The sequence below is a fragment of the Lytechinus variegatus genome, chromosome 8 (assembly GCF_018143015.1).
Source record: "Lytechinus variegatus isolate NC3 chromosome 8, Lvar_3.0, whole genome shotgun sequence".
Classification (NCBI taxonomy): domain Eukaryota; kingdom Metazoa; phylum Echinodermata; class Echinoidea; order Temnopleuroida; family Toxopneustidae; genus Lytechinus; species Lytechinus variegatus.
The window spans coordinates 10512261-10536402 of NC_054747.1; the positions used below are offsets into that span (position 1 = coordinate 10512261).

General features: G+C 37.7%; 2 protein-coding genes across 2 annotated transcripts in view; both read left to right on the forward strand.

The window, feature by feature from the left end:
- Positions 1-3295: 3295 nt before the first annotated feature.
- On the forward strand, positions 3296-20475 carry LOC121419963. Its single transcript, XM_041614467.1, has 2 exons — positions 3296-3516; positions 18287-20475. Exons 1-2 carry the CDS (start codon positions 3349-3351, stop codon positions 20231-20233), a joined length of 2115 nt encoding a protein of 704 aa, XP_041470401.1. The 5' UTR covers positions 3296-3348; the 3' UTR covers positions 20234-20475.
- Positions 20317-24142, forward strand: part of LOC121419962 — a 51882-nt gene continuing 48056 nt past the window's right edge. Inside the window, exons 1-2 of the mRNA XM_041614466.1 lie at positions 20317-21088; positions 23499-23578. Coding sequence (XP_041470400.1) covers positions 20317-21088; positions 23499-23578 — 852 coding nt within the window. The remainder of the gene's footprint in view (positions 21089-23498; positions 23579-24142) is intronic.

Genomic DNA, 24142 nt, shown 5'->3' on the forward strand with positions numbered 1-24142 from the left:
TGATTTGCACCGAGACGATTTTGTGACCACTCGCAAAGCATTTCGGGATTGAATATGTCCCCCTTATTTTCTCTGGGCTCTTCGCTGAACCCATCATCATTCTATGCTTAAGCTACATTATGCTCCGTCGTCTGCTTAGATTTCAACCCCCTAGTCTAGCACTGGTACGTACTTGTTCTGCTAGGCGTCGATCAGCATTTATCTGCAGTCCATATAGGCCGTGACTCATTTATTTATTTATTTATTAGAGCAGGCAGCAATGCCAATGGGTATTAAAAAAAATAATTCACGTATCTATCAGTAGTATGTTATCATTTCTTTTCACCATTTTCCCCAAAACTTATAAATTTAGAAATACATTCCAATCAGTAATAAGTGAAGTCTACATCTAACATAGATCTTGATCATGTTGATCGATAGACCAAAAGCTTCAGTCTCTGTATTTTGGTTGCTCTGCTGAACTGCGCTGGCTCACTCACCGATGGAGATTAAAGTAAAATGTCAGAAATTGTTGAATAAATCCCCAGAAACGATGGTTAATCCTGTCTAGTTGATCGATAGACCCAAGTCTAAAGATCTAGAAAACTTTATTTGTCTAACTAGACTGTAGACAAATGCTTTGACCAGTCTCGATCTGTTTGTTGAAGATGTTGTTCCACACTGGATATCTAAGTAGATCTAGAATATATATAGATCTAGCACGTCTTGTTGGTATGAGTTGGTATGAGTCTATGCAACGTACAATAAAAAAATACTAAAATAATAATTAACTCAAAACAGACGAATTCCACATTGTCTTTATAGTATAGGACGCCTAAATCTAGACCATTTGAGGGTTGGTCCATGCAAGCTAAGTTTGGTTCAATTAAGGCCAGTCTGCATGGGCTAGCCGCTAGGAGGTTATGATTTTTTAGTCCGTTAAATGCCTACATACAGGGTAAAGTCTAGATCTAGAACTAGAAGATTATATAGTTGACAAGTTACCGTTAGGCATTAGCGTTAGGCATGAAATCTTTAAAATTCAGTCAGAAAATGCATAAAAATAAAATCACGACGAGCTCAGTCACTTTGCTCTTTCACTTTCGAAATTTATAAAAAAAAAAAAAACGCGTTCTGCCAGCCAAGCCCAGCCCAGGCCATGCAGGCCCATGAAAATTTACCAATTGCAATATGGCAAACAAATTATGTAAAAGTATTTAAACATTGATTGCACAGAATCAATGGTCAAATTAAGATATGGATGCTGTCTATCAAGTCTACTTTCTACCCAAAATCAGAAATTAAGATGGTCTAATCTATCTAGCCCCCATTTCTAGTCTAGGCCTAGATCTATAACTAAGGTTTCTAACGCAAAATGAATGTCGATGATGGCACTCTGCAAACGATGTAACATTGCAATCAATTTCCCTCAATTGGCTGATTTTCTTAGAAATTATTGAAGAAAACCAGGGAAATGTGAATAGGTGGCCGTTTATTCAAGCTTTAATTTGGCTTTGGAAGTTTGGTTGCTCAATGATTATCGACCTTCGACGCGACGCAGCGCCTGCATGCATGGCTGTGCAGCTCAGCTGCAGCGCAGCGCGCAGCCAATGCAATGCATCCGATGCATGGGGTTTTTTTTCGCCGTCCATAGTCTCGGACTCGAAGTTGAAATTAGACCCGGATTTCGGGGATGCAGCTTCTTCTATTAAGATTTATAGACTTAAAAGTCAAATGCAATTTAAAATTTGAAATCTGACCTTGAACAATCATCGTTGATAAACATCAGCCCTGAAGCAATTGCACTTCAAATCAGACCAGGCAAATTAGATGTCATTGTCTATGTTTCTAGAAGATCTATGACGAGTCGACTGAAGCCCCAGCGCATCATCAACGTCACTAGTTAGCTACGCGACCGGCCCAGACTCGGCGCACCCAGGCCAGAAAAATGACCTCGATTATTACGGTGGTTGTCTATGCATTTATTAGTGGTGCAGCGAAATTCAGCAGAGGAAAATAAGAGATAAGAGGGATCCTCGTCATAGACTTAATATTCCAAAATGAGAAAAAATGTCAAAATCATGATTATTTAAACTAAATAATTTCTTTAAAATTAAAATATACATTTTTAATATTTCTACCCAGAATAACCGATCTAATAATTGTTCATTAAAAAATATTTGAAATTAACAAATGAAAAAAAATCAAATCGACAAATTTCCGAAAAGTCCCCCTTATTTTTTAGTGTGGTCACAAAATTCGAGCGGAGTTGACCTTCCTTAGAGCAACACGCTTGTGTGTTGCTGCCCTCTACGTTCGTTGGGTTAAACAACCATTCTTAATTTATTGAAAATTGAATACCTGTTAGATATCAAACTTTGTTGATCAGCTCCTGCACATGGCGAATGTCTATGTCATGCAGAATAGGGCCAAATGCCAGTCCCTTTTGCTTTGTCAGCTCTTATGATTTTTTCAAAGAGATCGTGTTATTAAGAGAGAGAGAGAGCTAAGGAGGGGGGGGGGAGAGGGGAGGGGTGAGCATTGGCGGCGGAAGCCAAAAATTTTAGGGGGACTCCGGCAAAAAATATTGACAAGCAAAAAAAAAAGGTCATCAGCAAAAAGATTAGGGGGGACACAGGCATATTGACAAGCAAAAAAAAAAAAAGGTAAAAAAATTTAGGGGGAATCGTCCCCCACTTCAAATTTAGGGGGGAAACGTCCCCCCCCCGGGGATACGAAAATGGGCAGAAACAACGAAGGGGAATAAAAAGAAGAAAGCCGCGAAGTACAGGAGTAGGGTTGTTGGGCGGGCCGAAGAAGAAGCCAAAGAAAAAGAAAAAAAAAGAGAAAAAAAGAAGAAAAACAGGAGGAAAAGAAGGAGAAGAACTGAAGAAAAAGAAGAAGAAGAATTTTTTTCCTCCCAATTGCAATTTTAACTTTTTTTGCCAGGTTGCATGAACTTCCCATGGAGATCGTGAATTCCTTTTCTGTTTAATGTCGTTGATAAAACTAGCGCCATATGATTTTTATCATTTTTTATTATTACCGTTTGTTGATGTTGCTGTTATAGTTGCCTAGTAGTAGTTGTGGTTGTAGCATCACTATCATTATTTTTATTTTTATTATTTCTATTAGAAATAGATCTACAAGAATTATTGACATTATTCTATTATATTGTAAGAAATACTAGGCCCATGCGCACATTTTTTTTTCAATAACTAGCGATTGAATTCGTGGGTGACGAAATTTTCGTCATCGTTACAAACCCTGTATCCTCGTTCAGGGGCTCGTAATAGTTGTACTGCACTGCATGAAATATACTGCGTACAATGCAAAAGGAATGTACTGTGCAAGTCTATGTAGTTCAATATGGCGCGCCTTCGGTTCCCAGGGAGGCCTGGCCACAGATATGGACGATCATTAGTGCGATACCTTCCAGAAAAAGACAGAAATCATCAGCATGCATTCTTTGCACGTACAGCAGCCATCCAGAGAAATCTCAAGTGGTTTTATGATCTGTTTGGCGACTCTGACGAGGTATTTCTTGTGCAATTTTTTTGTCCCCTGTCATGGAAATCGATGGTTGATCGTTGTTGTGTGTGTATCTCTCAATGAATGAATTCCCATTGCGTGTTGTGTGTTGTAGTTTTACGTTAGAATTAATGGCACTAAAATTGACAGCCTCCATGTTGATCTAAAATCAGATCTAACGTTAATGACGTTAGACACAGTTGTTTTGTACTGTTCTTGACATATCTACTTCTTTACTTGACCTCAAGTCAAATGCTGTTTTAGTTTTAAAAATAATATATCATAAATTGGGGGAACCAAGAGTAAGACTTCTTCTTCTGTCCTGATAAAGATTAAAGTACAGTCCACCGACTGGTGTATTGTCGTACTATATTTGGCAGGTCTGGTGTGGAGTATGTACAGTGCCATTTTAAAATATACTAAAAAGTTACGGCATTATCGTGATATAGGTAACCACCATTCACTTCATACAGCAGCGCTTTATTCAGTCGCACGCACGGTTCCCTATTTCCACCTCCATTCACTTTGTACACAAATGCGCGTACACAAATCTATGAGTGGTTTCCAAAACCACGATTTGGCCAAAGTTTCTACTTGTAAGTGCAGCTAAAAAACCATGCTCCTCTCTTAGCGAAGCGGGATGCTCTGTACCTCTTGTTTGAAGAGGCTAACAGAGGTGACATTGGGTAGACAGCTAGATCCAGTGAGATCTATCGACTAAGTAGGCCTAAGACTAAGTGAAGTTATTTATTATTAAAGAGAAGAGTAATATGTGCACAGTCACAGACATGTCATTGTCATATACTAGTTTTTTTCTTTGCTTTTAAAAAACGATATAGAATTATGATGTAGATCTACATGTTGATATACCCAGATAACAATGTTTCGTTGGGCCAACCTTTGCAGTTACGTCGGGCCAATGTCGGATGTGTAACGTTGGGCCAACGTTATTCTTGCCGTCGGGCCAACATTGGCCCAACCTCAAAGGTACGATGTTGGTCCGATGTTGGTCCAACGTTAAGCCAACGTATAGCCAACCACCACGGCCAACCAACCATTTTCAAGCCAATAAAAAAAATAGATCTCCTTATCACTCAATATTTAAAGCATCTTGTATCTGATCCTACTTGCAGACATTAATTTTCTTAGTTTATTATAATACCTATTCCTATGCCTACACCTACAATCCTATCCTATCCTACCCTGACAACAACGACAATCGGTGAAATATATATATACACATTCTCGTTGCGAGTATGTTTTTCATAGTTAGTGTTTGCAAAAAGATGGATTTTAATTAGATTATGAAATCATTAGCCTTCAAATCATATTCATAACATTACATATAGTTTTTTATTCTTAAATACATTTTATTCAATGACAAGAATATCATAGAAATTTTAAAAATATAAATCCTTTTAAAAATTGCATTACAAACACAATCATTTATAATCGATCATGTATTCCATGATAATTTAATTTAAGTGGAGGTGCCATGGCCGAGTGGTCTAAGGCGCCTGGCTATACATGGAAAGTCCGGGGTTCGATCCCCGGCCGTGGCACCTATGCCCATGAGCAAGGCATTTAATCTGCAATGCTCTTTTATCCTGCTTTCAAATAAATGGAAATGCTATATGCATTATTGCTAACTAGGTGTGCACTTGTTTAAAAAAAAAAGAAGAAAAAAATGATAGCAACTTCGTTGGGCAAACGTCGGCAATAGCGATTGCGGAAAAAATTCCGATAAATCATTATTTGATTGGTATTAGTGAATGAAGGGGGCTGCATAAAAAGGTTTTACACCCATATTATCCCAAGTGTCTTAAGGTTGATTTTGATTAAATTGTATTGTTCAATCATATATTGAAAAATCATTTACAAATAACCAGAAATAGCATGTCATGCAAGAAAAACTTACTACCTCTTAAATGTTTTTAAGTATGAGCATTTATGGGTCAATGTTACACAGTAGGCTACAGAAACGAAATTACACAATGTAGCGCGCACTCAAAATGGAAACGTTTACCCAATATTAGCTCGCGACGGTGGCTTTACGACCCCGACCAACAAGACCAAATGTCGACGTTGGGTAACCGTTAGACAGATGACCATTACCCAACGTCGCACGCACTCAAAATGCCAACGTTGGCTTCACGACCCCAACCATTGCCGACGTTGGGCCAACGTTACATAGCTGCAGTGTTGTAGTCAAGGCTCAAACCTCCAAGGCCAAGGCTTTAATACCCAAGGCCAAGGCTTTAATACCCAAGGCCAAGGCTTCAATAACCAAGGCTGAGGCCAAGGCATGGAAACCCAAGGCCAAGGCCAAGGCCTGAAAACCTCAAGGCCAAGGCCAAGGCATTTCAATTGTACAATATATGGAAAAAAATTAGACAACAATGCTTAGGCGGCATACATGACACACAGGACCAAATGTATAAAAGGTGTGAGCGAGCAAAATTTTTTACCCTTGTACATTTAAAACGAAAATAATTTCATGATAGATCATGTAGATTTAGACATAAAATTAAAATAAGTATATAGTTACCTTCGTACATTTAATTATTGTTCTAGGCGATTCACATTGCAATAATTATTACTACCAAGGTGATCTGATCCTGGCATGCCCATTCTTAACATACGTCTTTCTCCTCTACCTGGGACAGGGGAGGCAGATTTTTTTTTTTTTTGGGGGGGAGGGGGGTGGGAAGGTCAAAGCCAAAAATGCACTTACAGTATAAGTCAAAATGAGAATTTTGGTGCAAACAGATATTTTAAAATGAGATTATCAACTGTGTGAAGAAGTTGTGTGTTTTGTGGAAATTAAGTTCAGCAAAGCTTTTTTAAGTGATTTCTAATTGATAAGACAGATATTTTGATTTAGGCTTTAATTTCCCGCTATAGAAAGCATAGCGAGCAAGTGGTTTTGAAAAAAAAAAATTTTGAAGTTGTAAAACTCGATTTTGGGTCAATTATGGTGCTAATCACTGTTAAAAGGGCATCCTTGCAAGATGTTGTAATAAGATGTAATAAGAAATGAAATTTAAATATTTCGAGCTGTTTTTGTAATCATGGAAAAGGTGTGCATCTTACTAAACAAATTAACGCGAGCACAAAACACAAGCTGACTGCATTCAGTGACTCATAAATAGGATACATAACTCACCAATCAAATAATGCGAGCGCAAAGCGCGAGCTCAAAAATTTGTAATATTCCGACCTAAAAACTAGACATTCTAAGCATTTTTTTGGTGTAAATTGAATGCGAACCTTACTTAACAATAATTTATGCAAGCACAATCCATAATTTTTTATTTTGAAACCTAAAATTTTGCTCTGTATGCCATGCTTGGCCCCTCAAAATATTTGGCTCATCATGCCATTGATGCCATAGCCCATTTGGAAATGACAAAATTGAAGTTTGTGTTCAAGTTTACCGAATCTTTTCAGAATATCATTAAGACTTAAAACATTCTTGTTGGTCAAAGAAAATAATGCAAGGAAAACCTAATGGAATAGAAATCAACCTTGTTATCATTCTTTAGAGTAAGCTATTTTTAAAGTACTACTGTATGAAAATTGTTGTCAAAATTGCAGTCTGATCTGTCAGAATTATTCCTGTCATAAAATCACTATTCAGTGGCGTACCGTGGGTCACGGCATTGGGGGGGGGCACCAGCAAAAACTTGGAATTGCCTAGTGAGCGTGCGAAGCGCGCCCAGTTGCCAGGTATACTGACCTAATAGAGATATTTTTATAAGGACAGTGCCAATAAACGGACATGTATCTCACTAGTCAAATAATGCGAGCGCGAAGCGCGAGCTTAAAATTTTTGATATTCAAACCTAAGAAGGGACATTACAATCAATCTTTTGTAATCATGATACGTACCTGTTTCGCTAAATAATGCGAGCGCGAAGCGCGAACTGAAATTTTTGTAAATATTGACCCCAAACAGGAAGATTTTAAGGACTATATTTTAGGAATCTTTTATCTATTAAGATTATACACATCTCACCATAGTCATCTAATAGGAGTGCCAATAAGCGCTTGCTGATTTTGTTAGAATCACATCTAAACATGCACATAAAGCACTTGTAATTATGATTAACATACCCATCTTACTAATCAAATATTTTGAGCGCGAAGCGCGAGCTGAAAATTTAGGAAATTTAGACCTGAAGAGGGGCATTTTAAGGCTTGTTTGTAGGAATTCAAGAAGACCTTACGTAGTTCACTAACCAAATGATGCGAGCGCGAAGCGCGAGCTGAAAATTTTTGATATTCAGATCAGAAAACAGAAAAAGGGACATTTTAAGGACTCATTCTAGGAATTGATGGAGAGCAGACATCTTTCACCAATCCACTACTGCGAACGTAAGCATGGACAGGAAATGTTTTATATTAAGACCTTAAAATGGGACAATCACTGTCATGAAAAAGAAGCATACTATTGTACATGTAAAAGAATAACTCGAAGTGCGAGGAAATATATTTGGTAGTTTGGTGTATATTGACTTGAAAACAGGAGGTTTTAGTATAACAGGATTATACATGTATATCTCGGTAAACAGACAATGGGAGCACCAGGAACAATGAAGACATATGCCCTGAGCAAATAATGTTTCATTTATATGAAAAAAATGTTTCTAATGTAATGTTACATAACATAATTATAACATTATAATGAACATTAATGTCTTCTTTCCCACTACGTTTCTCTTCCTTTCTCCCTCTTTTCCTCCTTTTTCTTTTTTGTCAGCCGATTGGGGGGGGGGGCACGTGCCCCCATGCCCCCCCCCCCTGTAGTTACGCCACTGACTATAATCCTTATCATAATTATTATCATTATGATTGATATTGTCATTATCCTTATTAGTCATGATTACATCATATTACTAATAGGGTCAATCCATGTCAAATCAACCAATGCTTGTCACCCGACCCTCTTCAATTTTCTTTAAACTCACACCAAATGTTGCCCCAAGTGTCTGACGGAAAAATCTGAAATATTTAGCCCCAAGGTCAAATGGTTGCTAAGATACGGCCTCCCATAGCAACCAATGCGCACTCAAAGAAATTATTTTAAATAAAATTGCCTATTTTTGATTGACTACTGCAGCAAAGTTTGATTGATTACAGTCTTCATTTCAAGTAAATTGGAAGAACTTTTTGGTCTAAACATGCAGAGTATACTGTAGCGCGGACCTGTCAACCGGATTTCGCACACGAGGTCACCGAAAATGGCGTTAAGCATCCGTGTCAATGATTTCAGAAGCATGTTTGGAGGCTCATAAATCCAAAACTAAATTAGCTTAGAACCAAATATTATGCACATTTATGGACTTTCATATACTCAACAGAATTACAAAAAATTGACCCAAGAGTGTGTGTCGTTTTCCTGTAGGGCGCCCTCAAAGTTGGATTTTTTTCAAAAGATGCCAAGTTCAAGGTCACGGATCACCTCCCGTCCCATCGAGGAGGGGGACCAATTTCTGTGTTTTGATAGACATTTACCCATATTTTCAAGTGTTACTTGAGAAATTTTGCTACCGGAATGTTTAGGGGCTGATTTGCGCATTCCAAAATGGTCGTAAACACCCTAAATTTGACGTTAATGACTCAAACATGCTTTTCAACACTTTTCAAATTGTGATAACTCAAAGATGAAATGCCAAAAGACATTGATATCTTCTGTGATGATAGTCTGTAATTGGTATTAAAAGGATATATCTTTAGAAATAGTTTTTATTGTTGGTAATGACCTTGAAAACACACCTAAAATTCAATAAAAACTGTAAATTGGCTAATTTTTCAGAATCATATGGCATTCAAATGGTGTTTAAATTGACTTTCAAATGGGTGTCATTTCAATACAAAGGGTGAGCTTAAGCCAAAACTTGAAAGACATGTTCAACTTTTGTTCTACTTTAAGCAACATAAAATATTTGAACTCAAAACTATATCATTTGACCTTGAAATTATTCCAAATATAGCTAATTATTGCTTCATAAGTAGCATATTCAAATCGTGCGTGTACATTGCAATTTGCAACACATTTCGAAATGGATTTTCTCATAGAGAGAATACCTGATCAGGCTGATATTTGCAGTATTGGTAGTCTGTAATGAGTTCTTGGAGGATTTACGGATTAGGTTCCTATTCTCTCATGACAATGACCTTGAAAATACAGCTGAAAATCATGAAAGTCAATAAATCATACAATTTTCATTAGTAACCAAGTGTTTTTACCCACTTTTCATTGTGTGTTATTCCATCTTAGATTGTGAGCTCATGCTGATAATTGCAAATCATGTTCCACTTTTGGTCTACTTTAAGCTACATGAAATATTTGAACTCAAAACCTTATCATTCGACCTTGAAATTGTTCCAAATATAGCTATTTGTGCTTCATAAGTAGCATATTCAAATCACACGTGTACTTTGCAACACATTTCAAATTGGATTTTCTCATAGAGAGAATACCTGATCAGGCTGATATTTGCAGTATTAGTAGTCTGTAATGAGTTCTTGCAGGATCTACAGATCAAGGAACTATTCTTTCATGACAATGACCTTGAAAATACAGCTGAAAATCATGAAAAATCAATAAATCAGACTGAACTCAAAACAATATCTTTTGACCTTGAAATCATTCCAAATATAGCTGTGTTGCTTCATAAGTAGCATATATTCATATCGTGCATGTACATTAGTTTAGCAACACATTTCAACACTTGGAAATAATTTCAAGGTCAAATAATATGGTTTTGAGTTCAGTCTGATTTATTGATTTTTCATGATTTTCAGCTGTATTTTCAAGGTCATTGTCATGAAAGAATAGTTCCTTGATCTGTAGATCCTGCAAGAACTCATTACAGACTACTAATATTGCAAATATCAGCCTGATCAGGTATTTTCTCTATGAGAAAATCCAATTTGAAATGTGTTGCAAAGTACACGTGTGATTTGAATATGCTACTTATGAAGCACAAATAGCTATATTTGGAACAATTTCAAGGTCGAATGATAAGGTTTTGAGTTCAAATATTTTATGTAGCTTAAAGTAGACCAAAAGTGGAACATGATTTGCAATTATCAGCATGAGCTCACAATCTAAGATGGAATAACACACAATGAAAAGTGGGTAAAAACACTTGGTTACTAATGAAAATTGTATGATTTATTGACTTTCATGATTTTCAGCTGTATTTTCAAGGTCATTGTCATGAGAGAATAGGAACCTAATCCGTAAATCCTCCAAGAACTCATTACAGACTACCAATACTGCAAATATCAGCCTGATCAGGTATTCTCTCTATGAGAAAATCCATTTTGAAATGTGTTGCAAATTGCAATGTACACGCGCGATTTGAATATGCTACTTATGAAGCAATAAATAGCTATATTTGGAATAATTTCAAGGTCAAATGATATAGTTTTGAATTCAAATATTTTATGTTGCTTAAAGTAGAACAAAAGTTGAACGTGTCTTTCAAGTTTTGGCTTAAGCTCACCCTTTGTATTGAAATGACACCCATTTGAAAGTCAATTTAAACACCATTTGAATGCCATATGATTCTGAAAAATTAGCCAATTTACAGTTTTTATTGAATTTTAGGTGTGTTTTCAAGGTCATTACCAACAAAAACTATTTCTAAAGATATATCCTTTTAATACCAATTACAGACAATCATCACAGAAGATATCAATGTCTTTTGGCATTTCATCTTTGAGTTATCACAATTTGAAAAGTGTTGAAAAGCATGTTTGAGTCATTAACGTCAAATTTAGGGTGTTTACGACCATTTTGGAATGCGCAAATCAGCCCCTAAACATTCCGGTAGCAAAATTTCTCAAGTAACACTTGAAAATATGGGTAAATGTCTATCAAAACACAGAAATTGGTCCCCCTCCTCGATGGGACGGGAGGTGATCCGTGACCTTGAACTTGGCATCTTTTGAAAAAAATCCAACTTTGAGGGCGCCCTACAGGAAAACGACACACACTCTTGGGTCAATTTTTTGTAATTCTGTTGAGTATATGAAAGTCCATAAATGTGCATAATATTTGGTTCTAAGCTAATTTAGTTTTGGATTTATGAGCCTCCAAACATGCTTCTGAAATCATTGACACGGATGCTTAACGCCATTTTCGGTGACCTCGTGTGCGAAATCCGGTTGACAAGTCCGCGCTACAGTATACTCTGCATGTTTAGACCAAAAAGTTCTTCCAATTTACTTAAAATGAAGACTGTAATCAATCAAACTTTGCTGCAGTAGTCAATCAAAAATAGGCAATTTTATTTAAAATAATTTCTTTGAGTGCGCATTGGTTGCTATGGGAGGCCGTATCTTAGCAACCATTTGACCTTGGGGCTAGATATTTCAGATTTTTCCGTCAGACACTTGGGGCAACATTTGGTGCGAGTTTAAAGAAAATCGAAGAGGGTCGGGTGACAAATTGTCTGAAAATTGGTTGATTTGACGTGGATTGACCCAATAAATAATATTAATTTTCATCACTTCTCTTTGTTACATAATTATGTGATGATAATTGCAATTGATGGCACTGCTAAGTACACTTACTGCTTCTGCTGCTGCTACTGCTGACTGGTAGTATTTAGTGTCATTAGATATACAGAACAATTGAAACATTTATGATTACTTATATAAAATAAATAAAAGTACAAAATACAAAATGCCTTGAAAAAGCCTTGAAAATGCCTTGAAAATGCCTTGAAAATGCCTTGAAATTTCAAGGCTCAAAATCCTCAAGGCCAAGGCCAAGGCCCTCTCAAGGCCAAGGCTTGAATGTTCAAGGCCAAGGCTTTGAAAAAATAGGCCTTAAGGCCAAGGCCGAGCATCAAGGCACTACAACACTGGATAGTATCGATATCAAGGTACTCTAGTTAGGGAGCCTTTCGTGAAACAGGTTTAGTAAGATTGGAACTAACTCCGTGGTTGGTGGATAAAGATATGACTAACTTGTCCAAGTGTCGAGAAACAGACCCCTGGTGTCTGGCAGAATGTATGGAGGTGGTTTCACTTCATGGTATCAATGGTCAAGAGTGATGCAAGAATGAAGACCATTACACCAGGATATAACAGCCGGATGCAATCCCACTCTGTGGTATTTAAAGGGAAACCTTCAATCGTGTGGAAGGACGATATTGTGTCCTTTCAAATAATCTAGGAGTAGTAGTAAGGGGAAAAAAAGGTCCCCCTGCTAAAAGTGCAAAGGAAAACTCTTCAGAATCCCATGACATACGGTGTATGCTCCGGCAACAGTTGCTCCGCTGGAATTTCTACATAATGGAATGACCAACTTCAACCCTGGATTTGATACTATACCCTATCCTTAAAGATAAATTCCAATATTGGTAACGTTCTCAAAATGACTTTTTACAGAATCTAATATAATGACCACCCAAGTGTCTGTTTGTATGAATAAAAAATATGTGCCAAAGGATTCTGGAAGAAATTGTGTAATTGCTGAGAAATAAGCGCGGATTCGGTCACTTCCGTCGGGTCTTTATTCCAGCAATAATGATACACTGTCCCTCGTGTACCTATCTGTGTTGGTGATCTTCAGTGTGAACATTTTTCAGCGTAGATTTCAAGATTTCACAAAGTTCAGTTTATGTAACTGTACCAGATCTAGATCCTCGATGATATACTGACAATTAAGCCTGGTTTTACAGACTTTCTCATGAAACCAGTGTTTACTGCAACTACTGGCATTTCTCTTTAACCTTCTATTAAAGTTGATAGATCCCTATTGCCACCCTCACCCTAATCCTGTATCTTATACCCCTTTCATAAACCCATCCTCCAATTAGCCGCCTAAGAGTAATGCGGATAATTCAATAAAAATTGCGTTCACAAACTCCGAAATTAATCCACACTATTTTTACGTGCGCCCGTCCTGAAAAAGGCGGATAATCGTCATGGCAAGTAGGGTGACCTTGTGACCGCACCATGGCAATTATCCGCATTATTTGGAAATGCGTTCATAAAGTCAACATCTGGTCCCGATGCCGCTATTATGCGGATAATTGCAGCATCAAAATAATGAGGATAACTCTGGTCCTCCTCCGATTTTACGACCAAATTATGCTGCTATTAGCCGCATAATTGGGTTTATGAAAGGGGTATTAGACAAAGTTAAGCCCCAAGCAATTGTTGCCGGAGCAAATGTCGTTTAACCCCTCTTCAGATCCTCTCATAGTAAAGATCTGGTCGTGTGGTCCAGTGGTTAGAGCATTGGACTCATAATCGCAAGGTTGTGAGTTCGAATCCCAACTCTGCCATTGTCTCCACTTTGATAAAAAGGCCCGAGAGTGATATCTGTCGTCTATAACGTCAGCCACTATGACTGATTAACCTAGACGTAAAATGTTTCATAGGTAATTGGTTATGTACCAGCTTGGCTTTTACCAGCAAAATGCTGTCCTGCCGAGTACCTACGGGAGTTACCACAAACAGAAACAAACAGAAGATAAATATTATTTAGAGATATTTGTGCTGAATATTCATCTGATATTTTTGTGTGGGGTGGTTCAAGAGGAAGGAAATAATAATGAAAATATATGTAAAACAAGAGAGAGTAAGGCAAGGAGAGAGGCAGAAGGTGATGAGTAAAGAGGAAAAAAAAATTTTCAAGCAAGTGCATTTTATTGGATTAATGCCAGCATATTGAGAATAAATGACCTGGCAATACCCTCTGTGTATTAGCAGAAATGAACAAGGTATATAAACATGTATCAAAGGAGATAACAAATGTTGGAATACAAGAGAGATACATCATTCAACACTGTATATGGTAAATTTGATAAGGACGGTATGCATTAGAAGAAAAACTGACAGTAAACAACAATTAATGAATAAAGTATAAAGCCTGGTACAGGTAAACAGTCACAAGAGAATCCTTTAGTATACGTGATGTAGGAACTATTGGCAATACCAGCAGGTATGTAGAGTTGAAGGTTGATGCAAGTTCAGCAGTGTATTTCATCAACGCTACCCCTATACTATAATACAACTCCAGGGGCCCGTTGCATAAAACTTTTTACCTGAGAAAAGTCTGGTTGTTTTTACCGGAGTTTTTGCCCTGTGCTAAAGTCAGTGGCGGAAATCAGACTAACCTTAGTTTTCAGTTTTTACCAGAGTTTTCTCAGGTAAAAAGTTTTATGCAACAGGCTTCAGCTACGATTGTGTGTTTCGTGCATGCCTAGAAAGAAGATGCTTAGAAAATTAGAAGAAAGAGAGAGAGAGAGTAGATGAGAAGCAGAAGGATGATCAAGAGTTCAGTTACAGACTGCGTAGGATATACATTAAGGTGACGGGTGATTTAGCCCTCGTGATGACCCAAATTGCCCATAAATTCCCCAAAATGGCATTTATTCGGGTGACTACGTTTTTCAGAATCGCCCATAGATCTGCCAAAAACAATATTCATGAAAATTTAGAAACTCAACATTCCACATATTCACGGTCGAATGATATTTGCGTTCACTGCATAATTGCTGGTACTTTATGTGAAAGAAATTGCCCCGAAATTCAGTGATCAACCCAAAATGTAGAAAAAACTAGCCCCTGAAAATATTAAATTTTTCATACCCCCAGTTCCTGAGATATTCTGTTCTGTAGAAGAAACATGATTTGGGTAAGGGGGATGATGCAATATTATACAGATATTGCCTACCTAGAGTTTGAATATAACATTTCCTCTCCCAGACGGAGTTATATTTTTCCCAAGGGAAAATATTATCCCGGGGGAAAATATAGCTTCGGAGGGGAGTTGAAATGTTTTTTATTAAAACAATAGACCAGGCAATATCTGTTATATTGTATAGTGAATGTGGATTCGCCATCAGAAATTGCATTCATCATCTGGATCAAGAGCGAAATTCTTGCTACAGCTTTGTTCCATCTACATCATATTTATACATCGTATATATCGTATTGCAACATAGTTTGGGCAACATGTGCAAAAACTAAAATTAATACAATATACTTATTACAGAAAAAAGCAATTCGAATCTGTACTGATTCCCAATATTTATCACACACAAATCCATTATTCCATAAACTAAAGACTCTAACAGTATTTGACATAAATACTCTTCAAAGCTTACTACTTATGTTTAAGTACGTAAATAACATGCTCCCACCTTCATTCCACAATTTTTATACTCTGAATACATCTATTCATTCATACCCTACCCGTAACTCTTCAAATTTCCATTTAATTAACCCCAAATTGCTTATTGCGCAGAGATCCATAAGACACCATGGTCCAGATTTGTGGAACTCTCTACCAGAGCCTGTTAAACAATGTTCGTCTCTTCACTCATTTAAGGCAAACGTTAAATCTATGTTATTATCAGAATACTTGAAGTAAAATTTCTGTGTCGTATCCTTTTTATCGTGAATTTATTCCTCCTTCCTTTTAGTCATTACCAATATCTTCATCTTGACCATCATCATCTCCATGGCCTTCATCATCATCATCATCATCATCAACATCATCATCATATCACCATCACCCTCAGCTATTTGAAAGAATATGCCCATTCTGCTTTATCAATGTTATAAATGTATTATTTCAATTAGTATAAGTTTGGGATTGTCATTTTTTTCAAGCAATCTGCTTATGATGACAATCCTTCTCCTGCAAATTGTGAACATCATATAGTTAATCATTTTTGTCTGGAATTATCTTTTTAGTAATCTTTATTTACAATTTATGCCAAAAATGCTGACATATTATGTTTATTATGTTATGGAAAATGTATTATACAAATGTTATGGATGCAGAAGAAAACAATAAATCAAATCAAATCATAATAGATTTTTTTTTTTGAAAATACATCAAGCATGTTCTTCATGCAATTGATGCGTTAACACTATCGCGTACATCAAATAAACTACCTTGTTGCGCAACTTGTATGCAGCGAGTGACGTCACCTTAGTGCATATAACGCCGCAATTGAAAATACTACGCAGTATATTCCCTGAGGTGACGTCAAAACCTAGAATATAACAGCAGCTATGGTCACGTGATGGCGTATTGACCTATCACTGATTCGAATCTACATAGCCTATATACTAGTATAAGGTTATTACATGTGGAGAAGTCCGTAGCAAGGGTATAATTGTGCCTATAAGTAGGGCTCCATACTAATTTTTTTTTTCCTGCTGGTCAAAGCTGTTTATGTCGAACCAGTAGATACCCAGTTAAAAAGAAAAATCCTGGGCAGTCGAACCTAAAATTTACTGTGCCCCCAAAATAGAGAAACACATAAAAAAAGGCCCGAGTTTATATTGCTGTCTTTTACTGCTTATTGTTATCCCCCCAAAAAAAAAATATATATATATAAATAATATCTAAAGATAAACATAATTCATGAGAACGTTTTCTCAATTTTAGAGAGTCATTTTCATAATTTACTAAAAAGAAGAAAATTAATCGCTAGAGGGTATTCATTTGTCTCGCAATCTACTATGGTCAACAAGGAATTTCGTGATCATTCTCGCAAAAAGTGTTCACTAGCTTACAAGCTCGTGAACTTGTAAGCTAGTGAACACTTTTTGCGAGAGTGATCACGAATTTCCTCGAAAGCTAGTGAACACTTTTTGCGAGAGCGATCACGAATTTCCTTGTTGACCATAGTAGATTGAACAAATGAATACCCTCTAGCGATTATTTCAATCCGCAGTAATGAACCTATTTAGTAAGAAGAAAATTAGTTTGATATATTTTTATTGGTCATGTCGGACCAGTAAATCTGGTTAATCTATTTCTGAAAAGTTACTGGCCCAAAAGCAATTTTTTTCCGGTCTGGGACTGTCGGACCGATGCCAGTGTCATGCGCTGCTATAAGATTGAGGGGACTTACATTGTGCATGGAGCTACTAAAAATGTGCTTCATTTGTTGAGCAATGAAAATTACCAAAGGACAACCTATGAATATGAATTCAACAACATATTATTCCTTCATGTGCTTCTAATTCCCTGATTCTATGCATTGATTTGTTCTCATCCAACAAACAATGAATTTTACTTTTACAATTTTGAAAATTGGATCGATACATTTACACCATTTGAAAGACATGAGATCTGTGGGGTGTTTCACAAAGATTTAAGTATGACTTAAAGTCGCACTTAAATGCTGATCAATGCGTACAAGATATGTAATGCGCAATCGCATTGATCAATATGCAGTAGTGCGCGTCCGCTAAGCATGATCTGACCGATGCGGTCATGCCTTATCCTGCACGCAACTAGGCATTTAAGTGCAACTCTGTTACTTAATTGTTTGTGAAACACCCCCCCCCCCCTGTTCTATTACATGATTTATTTCTGAGGAATAAGAAAAAAAATCATAATTGCATGGATCTAATTGACTTCTTGACATTTATTCTAAATTGCCTTATGAAATAAACAACATGTCTCAAATATAAGTTCTAGAAATGTTTGTGGGTGTGTGTTTGTTTTATTGTGGTGTACGAAGGATTTTGTATGTACTCTTCATTGTACAGTAGTTTTGCAATTGTCTTGTCTTGTACTTTCACTATGTGAACTACAAGTACGTTCCTAGTTGATTTATATAATGATAAAATTGGAAATGACTAAAGTAAAAAAAAAAAAAAAGATGGACCCTGGAGCAAAGAGGATGTGCCACAAATAAAAAAACAAATCTTGATAAGGTGAAATTATGTTTTGATGATGTAGTACACTAATACTCACCTTTTTTTTTTTCATTTGCAGGAGGATGATTTCCAAGGCTTCACAGCTTCTGAGATTGGTGAATTACGGTCACCTCAACGCAAGAAATGGACAAAGAAGGAAGAAGAGTCGCCAAAGATCAAGAACATCAAAGGTTCTTGGCCCATCATGGGGCGCCGAGCGGGAAAAGAGAGTCACTATACCGGAGGAGATTCCTGCGCAGAGATGAGGAGAGGAGAATGGAACACGGCTAAACCGTACAAGATAAAGAAGTCGAGAGTCGTGGGAGGGAGAATACAGAAGCTCAAGAATGGCTCTTTGGGCGGTAACCGTGAAAAGAGATCTGTTGGTCGGCTGTCCTACAGAGATATGGTTAAAGGTTTGGATGTTGTTCGACCGAAGCTTATCCCGCCAAAGGAGCCCAGGCCACCCAGGTCTCCGAAAGCTACTTTTACAAAGGTTGGAGGGAAGGCCGAAGGGAAGATCCGATTGCCGTTTCTGATGCCGAAGCAGAAGGCCAAAAGTGGACTTAAAGGGAAAGAAGCAATGGTACCTTGGCGGGGTAAGACTAAGATGGAGAAGGCCCAACTATTACTGAAGAAAGCAAGAGAAAAGAAATCTGAAACATCTCCCGTCAAGTTTAAGCCTTGGGAGAAGAAGAAATTATTGATGGCTCAAGCTCAAAATGGAACATTTGACAAGGGAGGGAAAGTCATTTGTGTGCCGAAATCCAAACAGGTCAATTTGTCAAAAGCCATGGAGCTTGTGAAAAAGGCGAAGGGCGCTTCGAAAATGAATCAGCAAGTATTTGGGTCGGATACACCTGGTAAGCGATCGGTTAAGTGCTCCAGCAAGCTTGCAGATATGGACATGAAAGGGGTTGACTTGCATTTCCTTCATCGGAAAGTTACCCCTCCATCCAAAAAGGCAAAGCTCTCAAAGAAAAAATTGAAGTTGGTCGAGGAGAAGACTCCAAAACCTCCAAAGCCAAGCTTAGGTTTCGTAATGCCAGTTATGAGCTCTCGTTCCTCCAGAGTAATCAAGCCAACAAAAAGGTTTATTGAGCAAGAGTTTGCTTCCAGTCTGTTTGTGTCACCATCATCAGGTCAAGACAGTGATTGGTCCGATGTTCCTTCAGATTTAGATGGTTCTTTCTTAACACCACAGGCCTTTCCCACACCAGAGATCCCCACTATCAAGGTTAAGAAACCACCAAAGGCACGCAAGTTGGATGAGAATGAACTTGTCATCAAAGACATTGAGAAGAAGAAGAAGGAGAAGAAGAAGAAATCCCAAATTAAGGAGAATAAAGAACAGTTACACTCTTTTCAAGATGAATTTTTGAAATCCATGAATATATCGCCTAAGAAAATTGAGCATGAGATGAAATCTGAAAATGAAAGTGATGCAGAGAGCAAGAGCAGGCAGCGGAAGGAGGCAAACAGGATGTTGAGTATGATCAGTGCAAAGGTCAAGAATGGAATAACCCTGACAGGCTCGCAGGAGAAAGTGTTGTTGAGCACTCCAGAACCAAAGTGGCAGCATTTGAAAGCTGTTTACAAGAAGGTTGTCAAGAAGGAGGCATTGGATGAAGGCGAGACAAGAGCTCTGAGGATATCCCCTCTGGTGTTGTTTCAATCCATGAGGACAGGAGAAGAGCTTATGCATGTCCGAGGGAGGATCGATGGCCTGCCAAGTGTCAACGAGATCCTCGAGAAAGTCAAGTCCGGGATGGAAGTCACCGAAAAGGAGAATGAGAAATTACAGTGTTACAAGAGAATAAGTAACGAACGACAGTTCATCCAACGGTCAAAGCAAAGAGCTGAAAAGAGACTTCAGACAGAGAGCGAAGTTCAGTTAGTAAATGAGGATGGACCGGTTGACGTTAATCCCGCTACTCCATGTAGCACGAGTCCGAGAGGGGATGCTAGCCCGAGGGTGAGTGCAGCAAGCTCCAGTCCCCCCGGACAAAGAAGAAGCCAGAGGTAAAGCAAGAGGCGAAGCAAGAGGTGAAGCAGGAGTTGACAGAGGAAGAAAAAGCAAAACAGTTAGAACTCAAATGTGAGCGTCTCATGAAAAAATTCTTGTATGAGAAAGAGGAGTATATTAAGAATATCCGAGAGCGTGCGAAGACTCCCGTTGAGAAGGGAATGCCTTCTTTTAGGGCTCTAAAGAGGAGGCTGAAGCAAGGATTGGAGCTATCTGATGCTGACAATGAAAGGATGAAGTTAAATAACAAGATAGTGAACTCGAGATGGAGAATAGCTAAATATAAACGTATGCTACAAAAGGCTTACCAAGATGCTGGGAAAGAGGAAGACCTGGCCCTTCTTGAGGTTAAGGAACCTTCTGGTGTTGAATTAGGGGGTGACAGTCTTAGTCTCTCCCCAAACTCGCGACGGTTGCTCACTATGGGTTCTGCATTGTACGACAGTCAACAGGATGCGATAAAGAAAAGGAAAAAGAAAAAGAAGAGAAAAACGTCTGTCGAGTTGCAGGTTGGGGGCATTCCGCTCACAAGGGAGGAGCGGTTGAAGCTAAAAAAGAAAAAGAAAAAGAAGAAATTAAAAGGAGGTGCAAGTGAAGAAGACAAGGCAGGAATCGGCGTGGGAGATTCGGGCAAGAAAGACCAGACATTGCGCAAGAAGAACGCCTCTTCTAAGCTGCTCCTTAAGGCAAAGCAACGGAAGCAGAAAGGCAAGGGCATGAAGCTGAAGAAGTCCGCTGCAAGGAAACTGAAGCTTGGAGATGCTTCCAAGGACGAGAAGGAAAGCCCGTCCAAGCTGAAGAGCATTCTCCATGACAAGCTCATCAGCCCTGCAGACAAAACTTTGCAGGATACAGGTAAGACAATCTATTTTTTTCCACTGCAATATTTCTCATGCCCTGTTGCAGGTGGGTGTTTTCAGGAATCTGTTCTCAATGTTACAATTTCTTGCACCACTGAAACATGTTCTTGGGTGCTAAGTCAGCTACATAAGGATATTAAAGGTACCACAAGGAAGGGGCACCAGTCTTTTGTATAGACTTTCGCAATTTACAAACTTCTGTGGTCCATAATGATTTCAATTTGGGCATTATTCACCTATATTTAGGATCAGTAGTAAATTTCTATAACAGTTGCCATCACTGGCGGATCCAGGGAGGGGGGGGGGCACATCCGGCCCGTGCCCCCCCCCCCGCCATTAGAGGCATAATCAAGGTTTGTTATGAAAATATTCCATTATAACAAATTGTGCCCCCTTTTGAAAGCAAGAACTTTTTTTTTTTTTGCTGTCAAATTTTCCTTGGGTAAATGTGCCCCCCCCCCCTTTGGAAAATCCTGGATCCGCCCCAAGTTGCCATTGACTTATACATGTAATTATCTTCAATTGTACCAGTACTACTGATGATCGCTTTATTTTACAAGTAGTATTGAATCTTCGTAATACTGGGCCCGGTAACACAAAGCTTACTGATTAATCGCTAATTTGAAAGAGCAATTTTAATTGGTTCCTCATCAGTCTACTAAAGCAAACTGCACATACAGCGATGATAATGATAGGAAGTTTTATTTAGCGATTAAAGATAAATACCAGGGTCCTGTTTCATAAACTTTGTTGTAATAACAAAATTGCAATAACAGTTTAAAGCTACTGAAATCATGCAATTTGATTGGTTGATTCAAAATTTGTCATAGAAATTTTGCACTTGTGATTGTTACAAGTTGTGGTAACGATCTCAAAATGAGTACGAACAGAATTCAATTAAATTACCACCAAATTGTATGTATAAAAAAATAAAAGAAAATATATGCCAAATAGCTCTGGAAGAAAATACGTAATTGCTAAATACATAATACGTAAGAGCAAAATAAGCATGGAATTACATTGAATGACTGTTGTATTTTATTGATGCAATATTAATACACTGTCCCATATATGCTTTTCTGTGTTAGTGATCATCAGAATTATCAAACTTGAGCTATTAAGATTTCATGATTTTTCAAAGATGTTTACATTAATGTACCAGGGTCATTCCATCTGGATTCACCCAGTGGTTGCACCCGACCGTCTCAGAATTCGTTGTAATTTGGTATACATAAAATTCAACATGGCCTCAAGCACAAAACAAAAAAAATTAGTTCCATCGGTTCTCGAGCTACGGCCCGCCCTTTTCTCCTTTTTTTGCCAAAAATGGGCGTGACCTTCAACTTTCAATGGCCACTGCGTCGTTACGTGTTGACCAATTTTCATGAAACTGGTACCATTTGATAGGAAATTCAGAGAGGAATCCAAAACATGCATCAAATAATGTATTGGAGCAATTTATAAGGTCATGACCTTTGACCTTAACTTTGACCTTGAGTTTGACCCCCGGACAAATAATTTTTTAACTTGATTTTCGTGTATGTTAATTATTGGTATGATATTGACAAAATATGTTAAAATCAATGATGATATTTTATTTCTTCACCTTTAAAAACTCTTCCAAAGATACCATGAAATTTCACTGTAGTCCCACACACTGATATTCATGTTAGTAAAGTGTTTACCAGTTACATGATTTCTTCCAATCTTAAGTTACAGTATGCAAGCACATGAAAAGAAATTAAACTTAATCAGTTCACAAATAAAAGATTAAACCTTTATGCTCATGAATAGGTATCTGTTTAGGCATTTTGATGTTCATCAATATATATTCATTTTGATGTTCGGCAATATATATCATATATATTCATAGTAGTAAAGTCTTCACTTTTATCATCAAAATATATACATGTATATGTATGTATATGATATATATTGCTGAATCATAAAATGCCTAAACAGATACCTATTCATTAGCATAAAGGTTTAGTCTTTTATTTGTAAACTGATTAAGCTTAATTTCTTTTTGGGCCATGTTGAATTTTATGTATACCAAATTACAACGAATTCTGAGACGGTCGGGTGCAAAATTGCACATTCATTGGGTGAATTGGCATGGAATGACCCACCAGATCTAAATGTATGATAGTATCTTGACAATTTTTCATGAAATAATTGCTTGCTGCAACTACTGCCTTTTACCTTTAATGGCTAACCTGTGTATTACGGGACCCAGGTCCCAATGACATTGATCTTGATGTGCTCATGCGATAGTCTGATCAATGACAATCCTATCAGTACATTGACCTTGTATTATTTGTTTTTCAATCATGTTTGCCACTTTGCGATCGATGGCGATTGATAAAGTACCTTGACATTATATTTTTTGATGATCTGTATTTCAGTGTCCCGTCAGATGGCCGATGCCCTTGAAGCCGATATGTCTCCAGATCAGACGGAAGCTTCTAATGTCAACAAACACCAGGTAGGACTGTACATCATGTCAGAGCTGCCAAGTAGTACTGATTTTCAGTATTTAGTACTGAAAAGTGAGAAGAATACTGATAGTATCATGTAAAATACTGATTTCTAAAGTTCCAGTTGTATGTGTGGTCCTATGGTATTTTGGGAAAATACTGATTTCCTCACCGAAATACTGATTTTCTGCTTCCAAAATACTGAAATGTTCCTTTTCAGGTTGGCAGCTCTGTCATGGTGAATGCAGGGGGAATACAGGGACCATGAGCCACCCCCTATTCTCCTGCCAGACCCAAACTGGGCCATGTCTTACAAATACTTACGATTGATCCGATCAATCGTAACTATGGAAATCCATCAATGTCACAACTTTTCCTGCAGGAAATTTGCACAATGTCTTTTGTATGCAAAGAGAAAGAAGCACGGTGAATTTTCAAGAAAACAATGAATGCATGAATATACATCATAGCTAGAAAATATTTTGAACAAGCGTGCATAATAGATGTTGACGTTACCGGCCATAGTTGCGATTGATCAGATCAATCATCACTCTTTGTAAGATGGGGCCCAG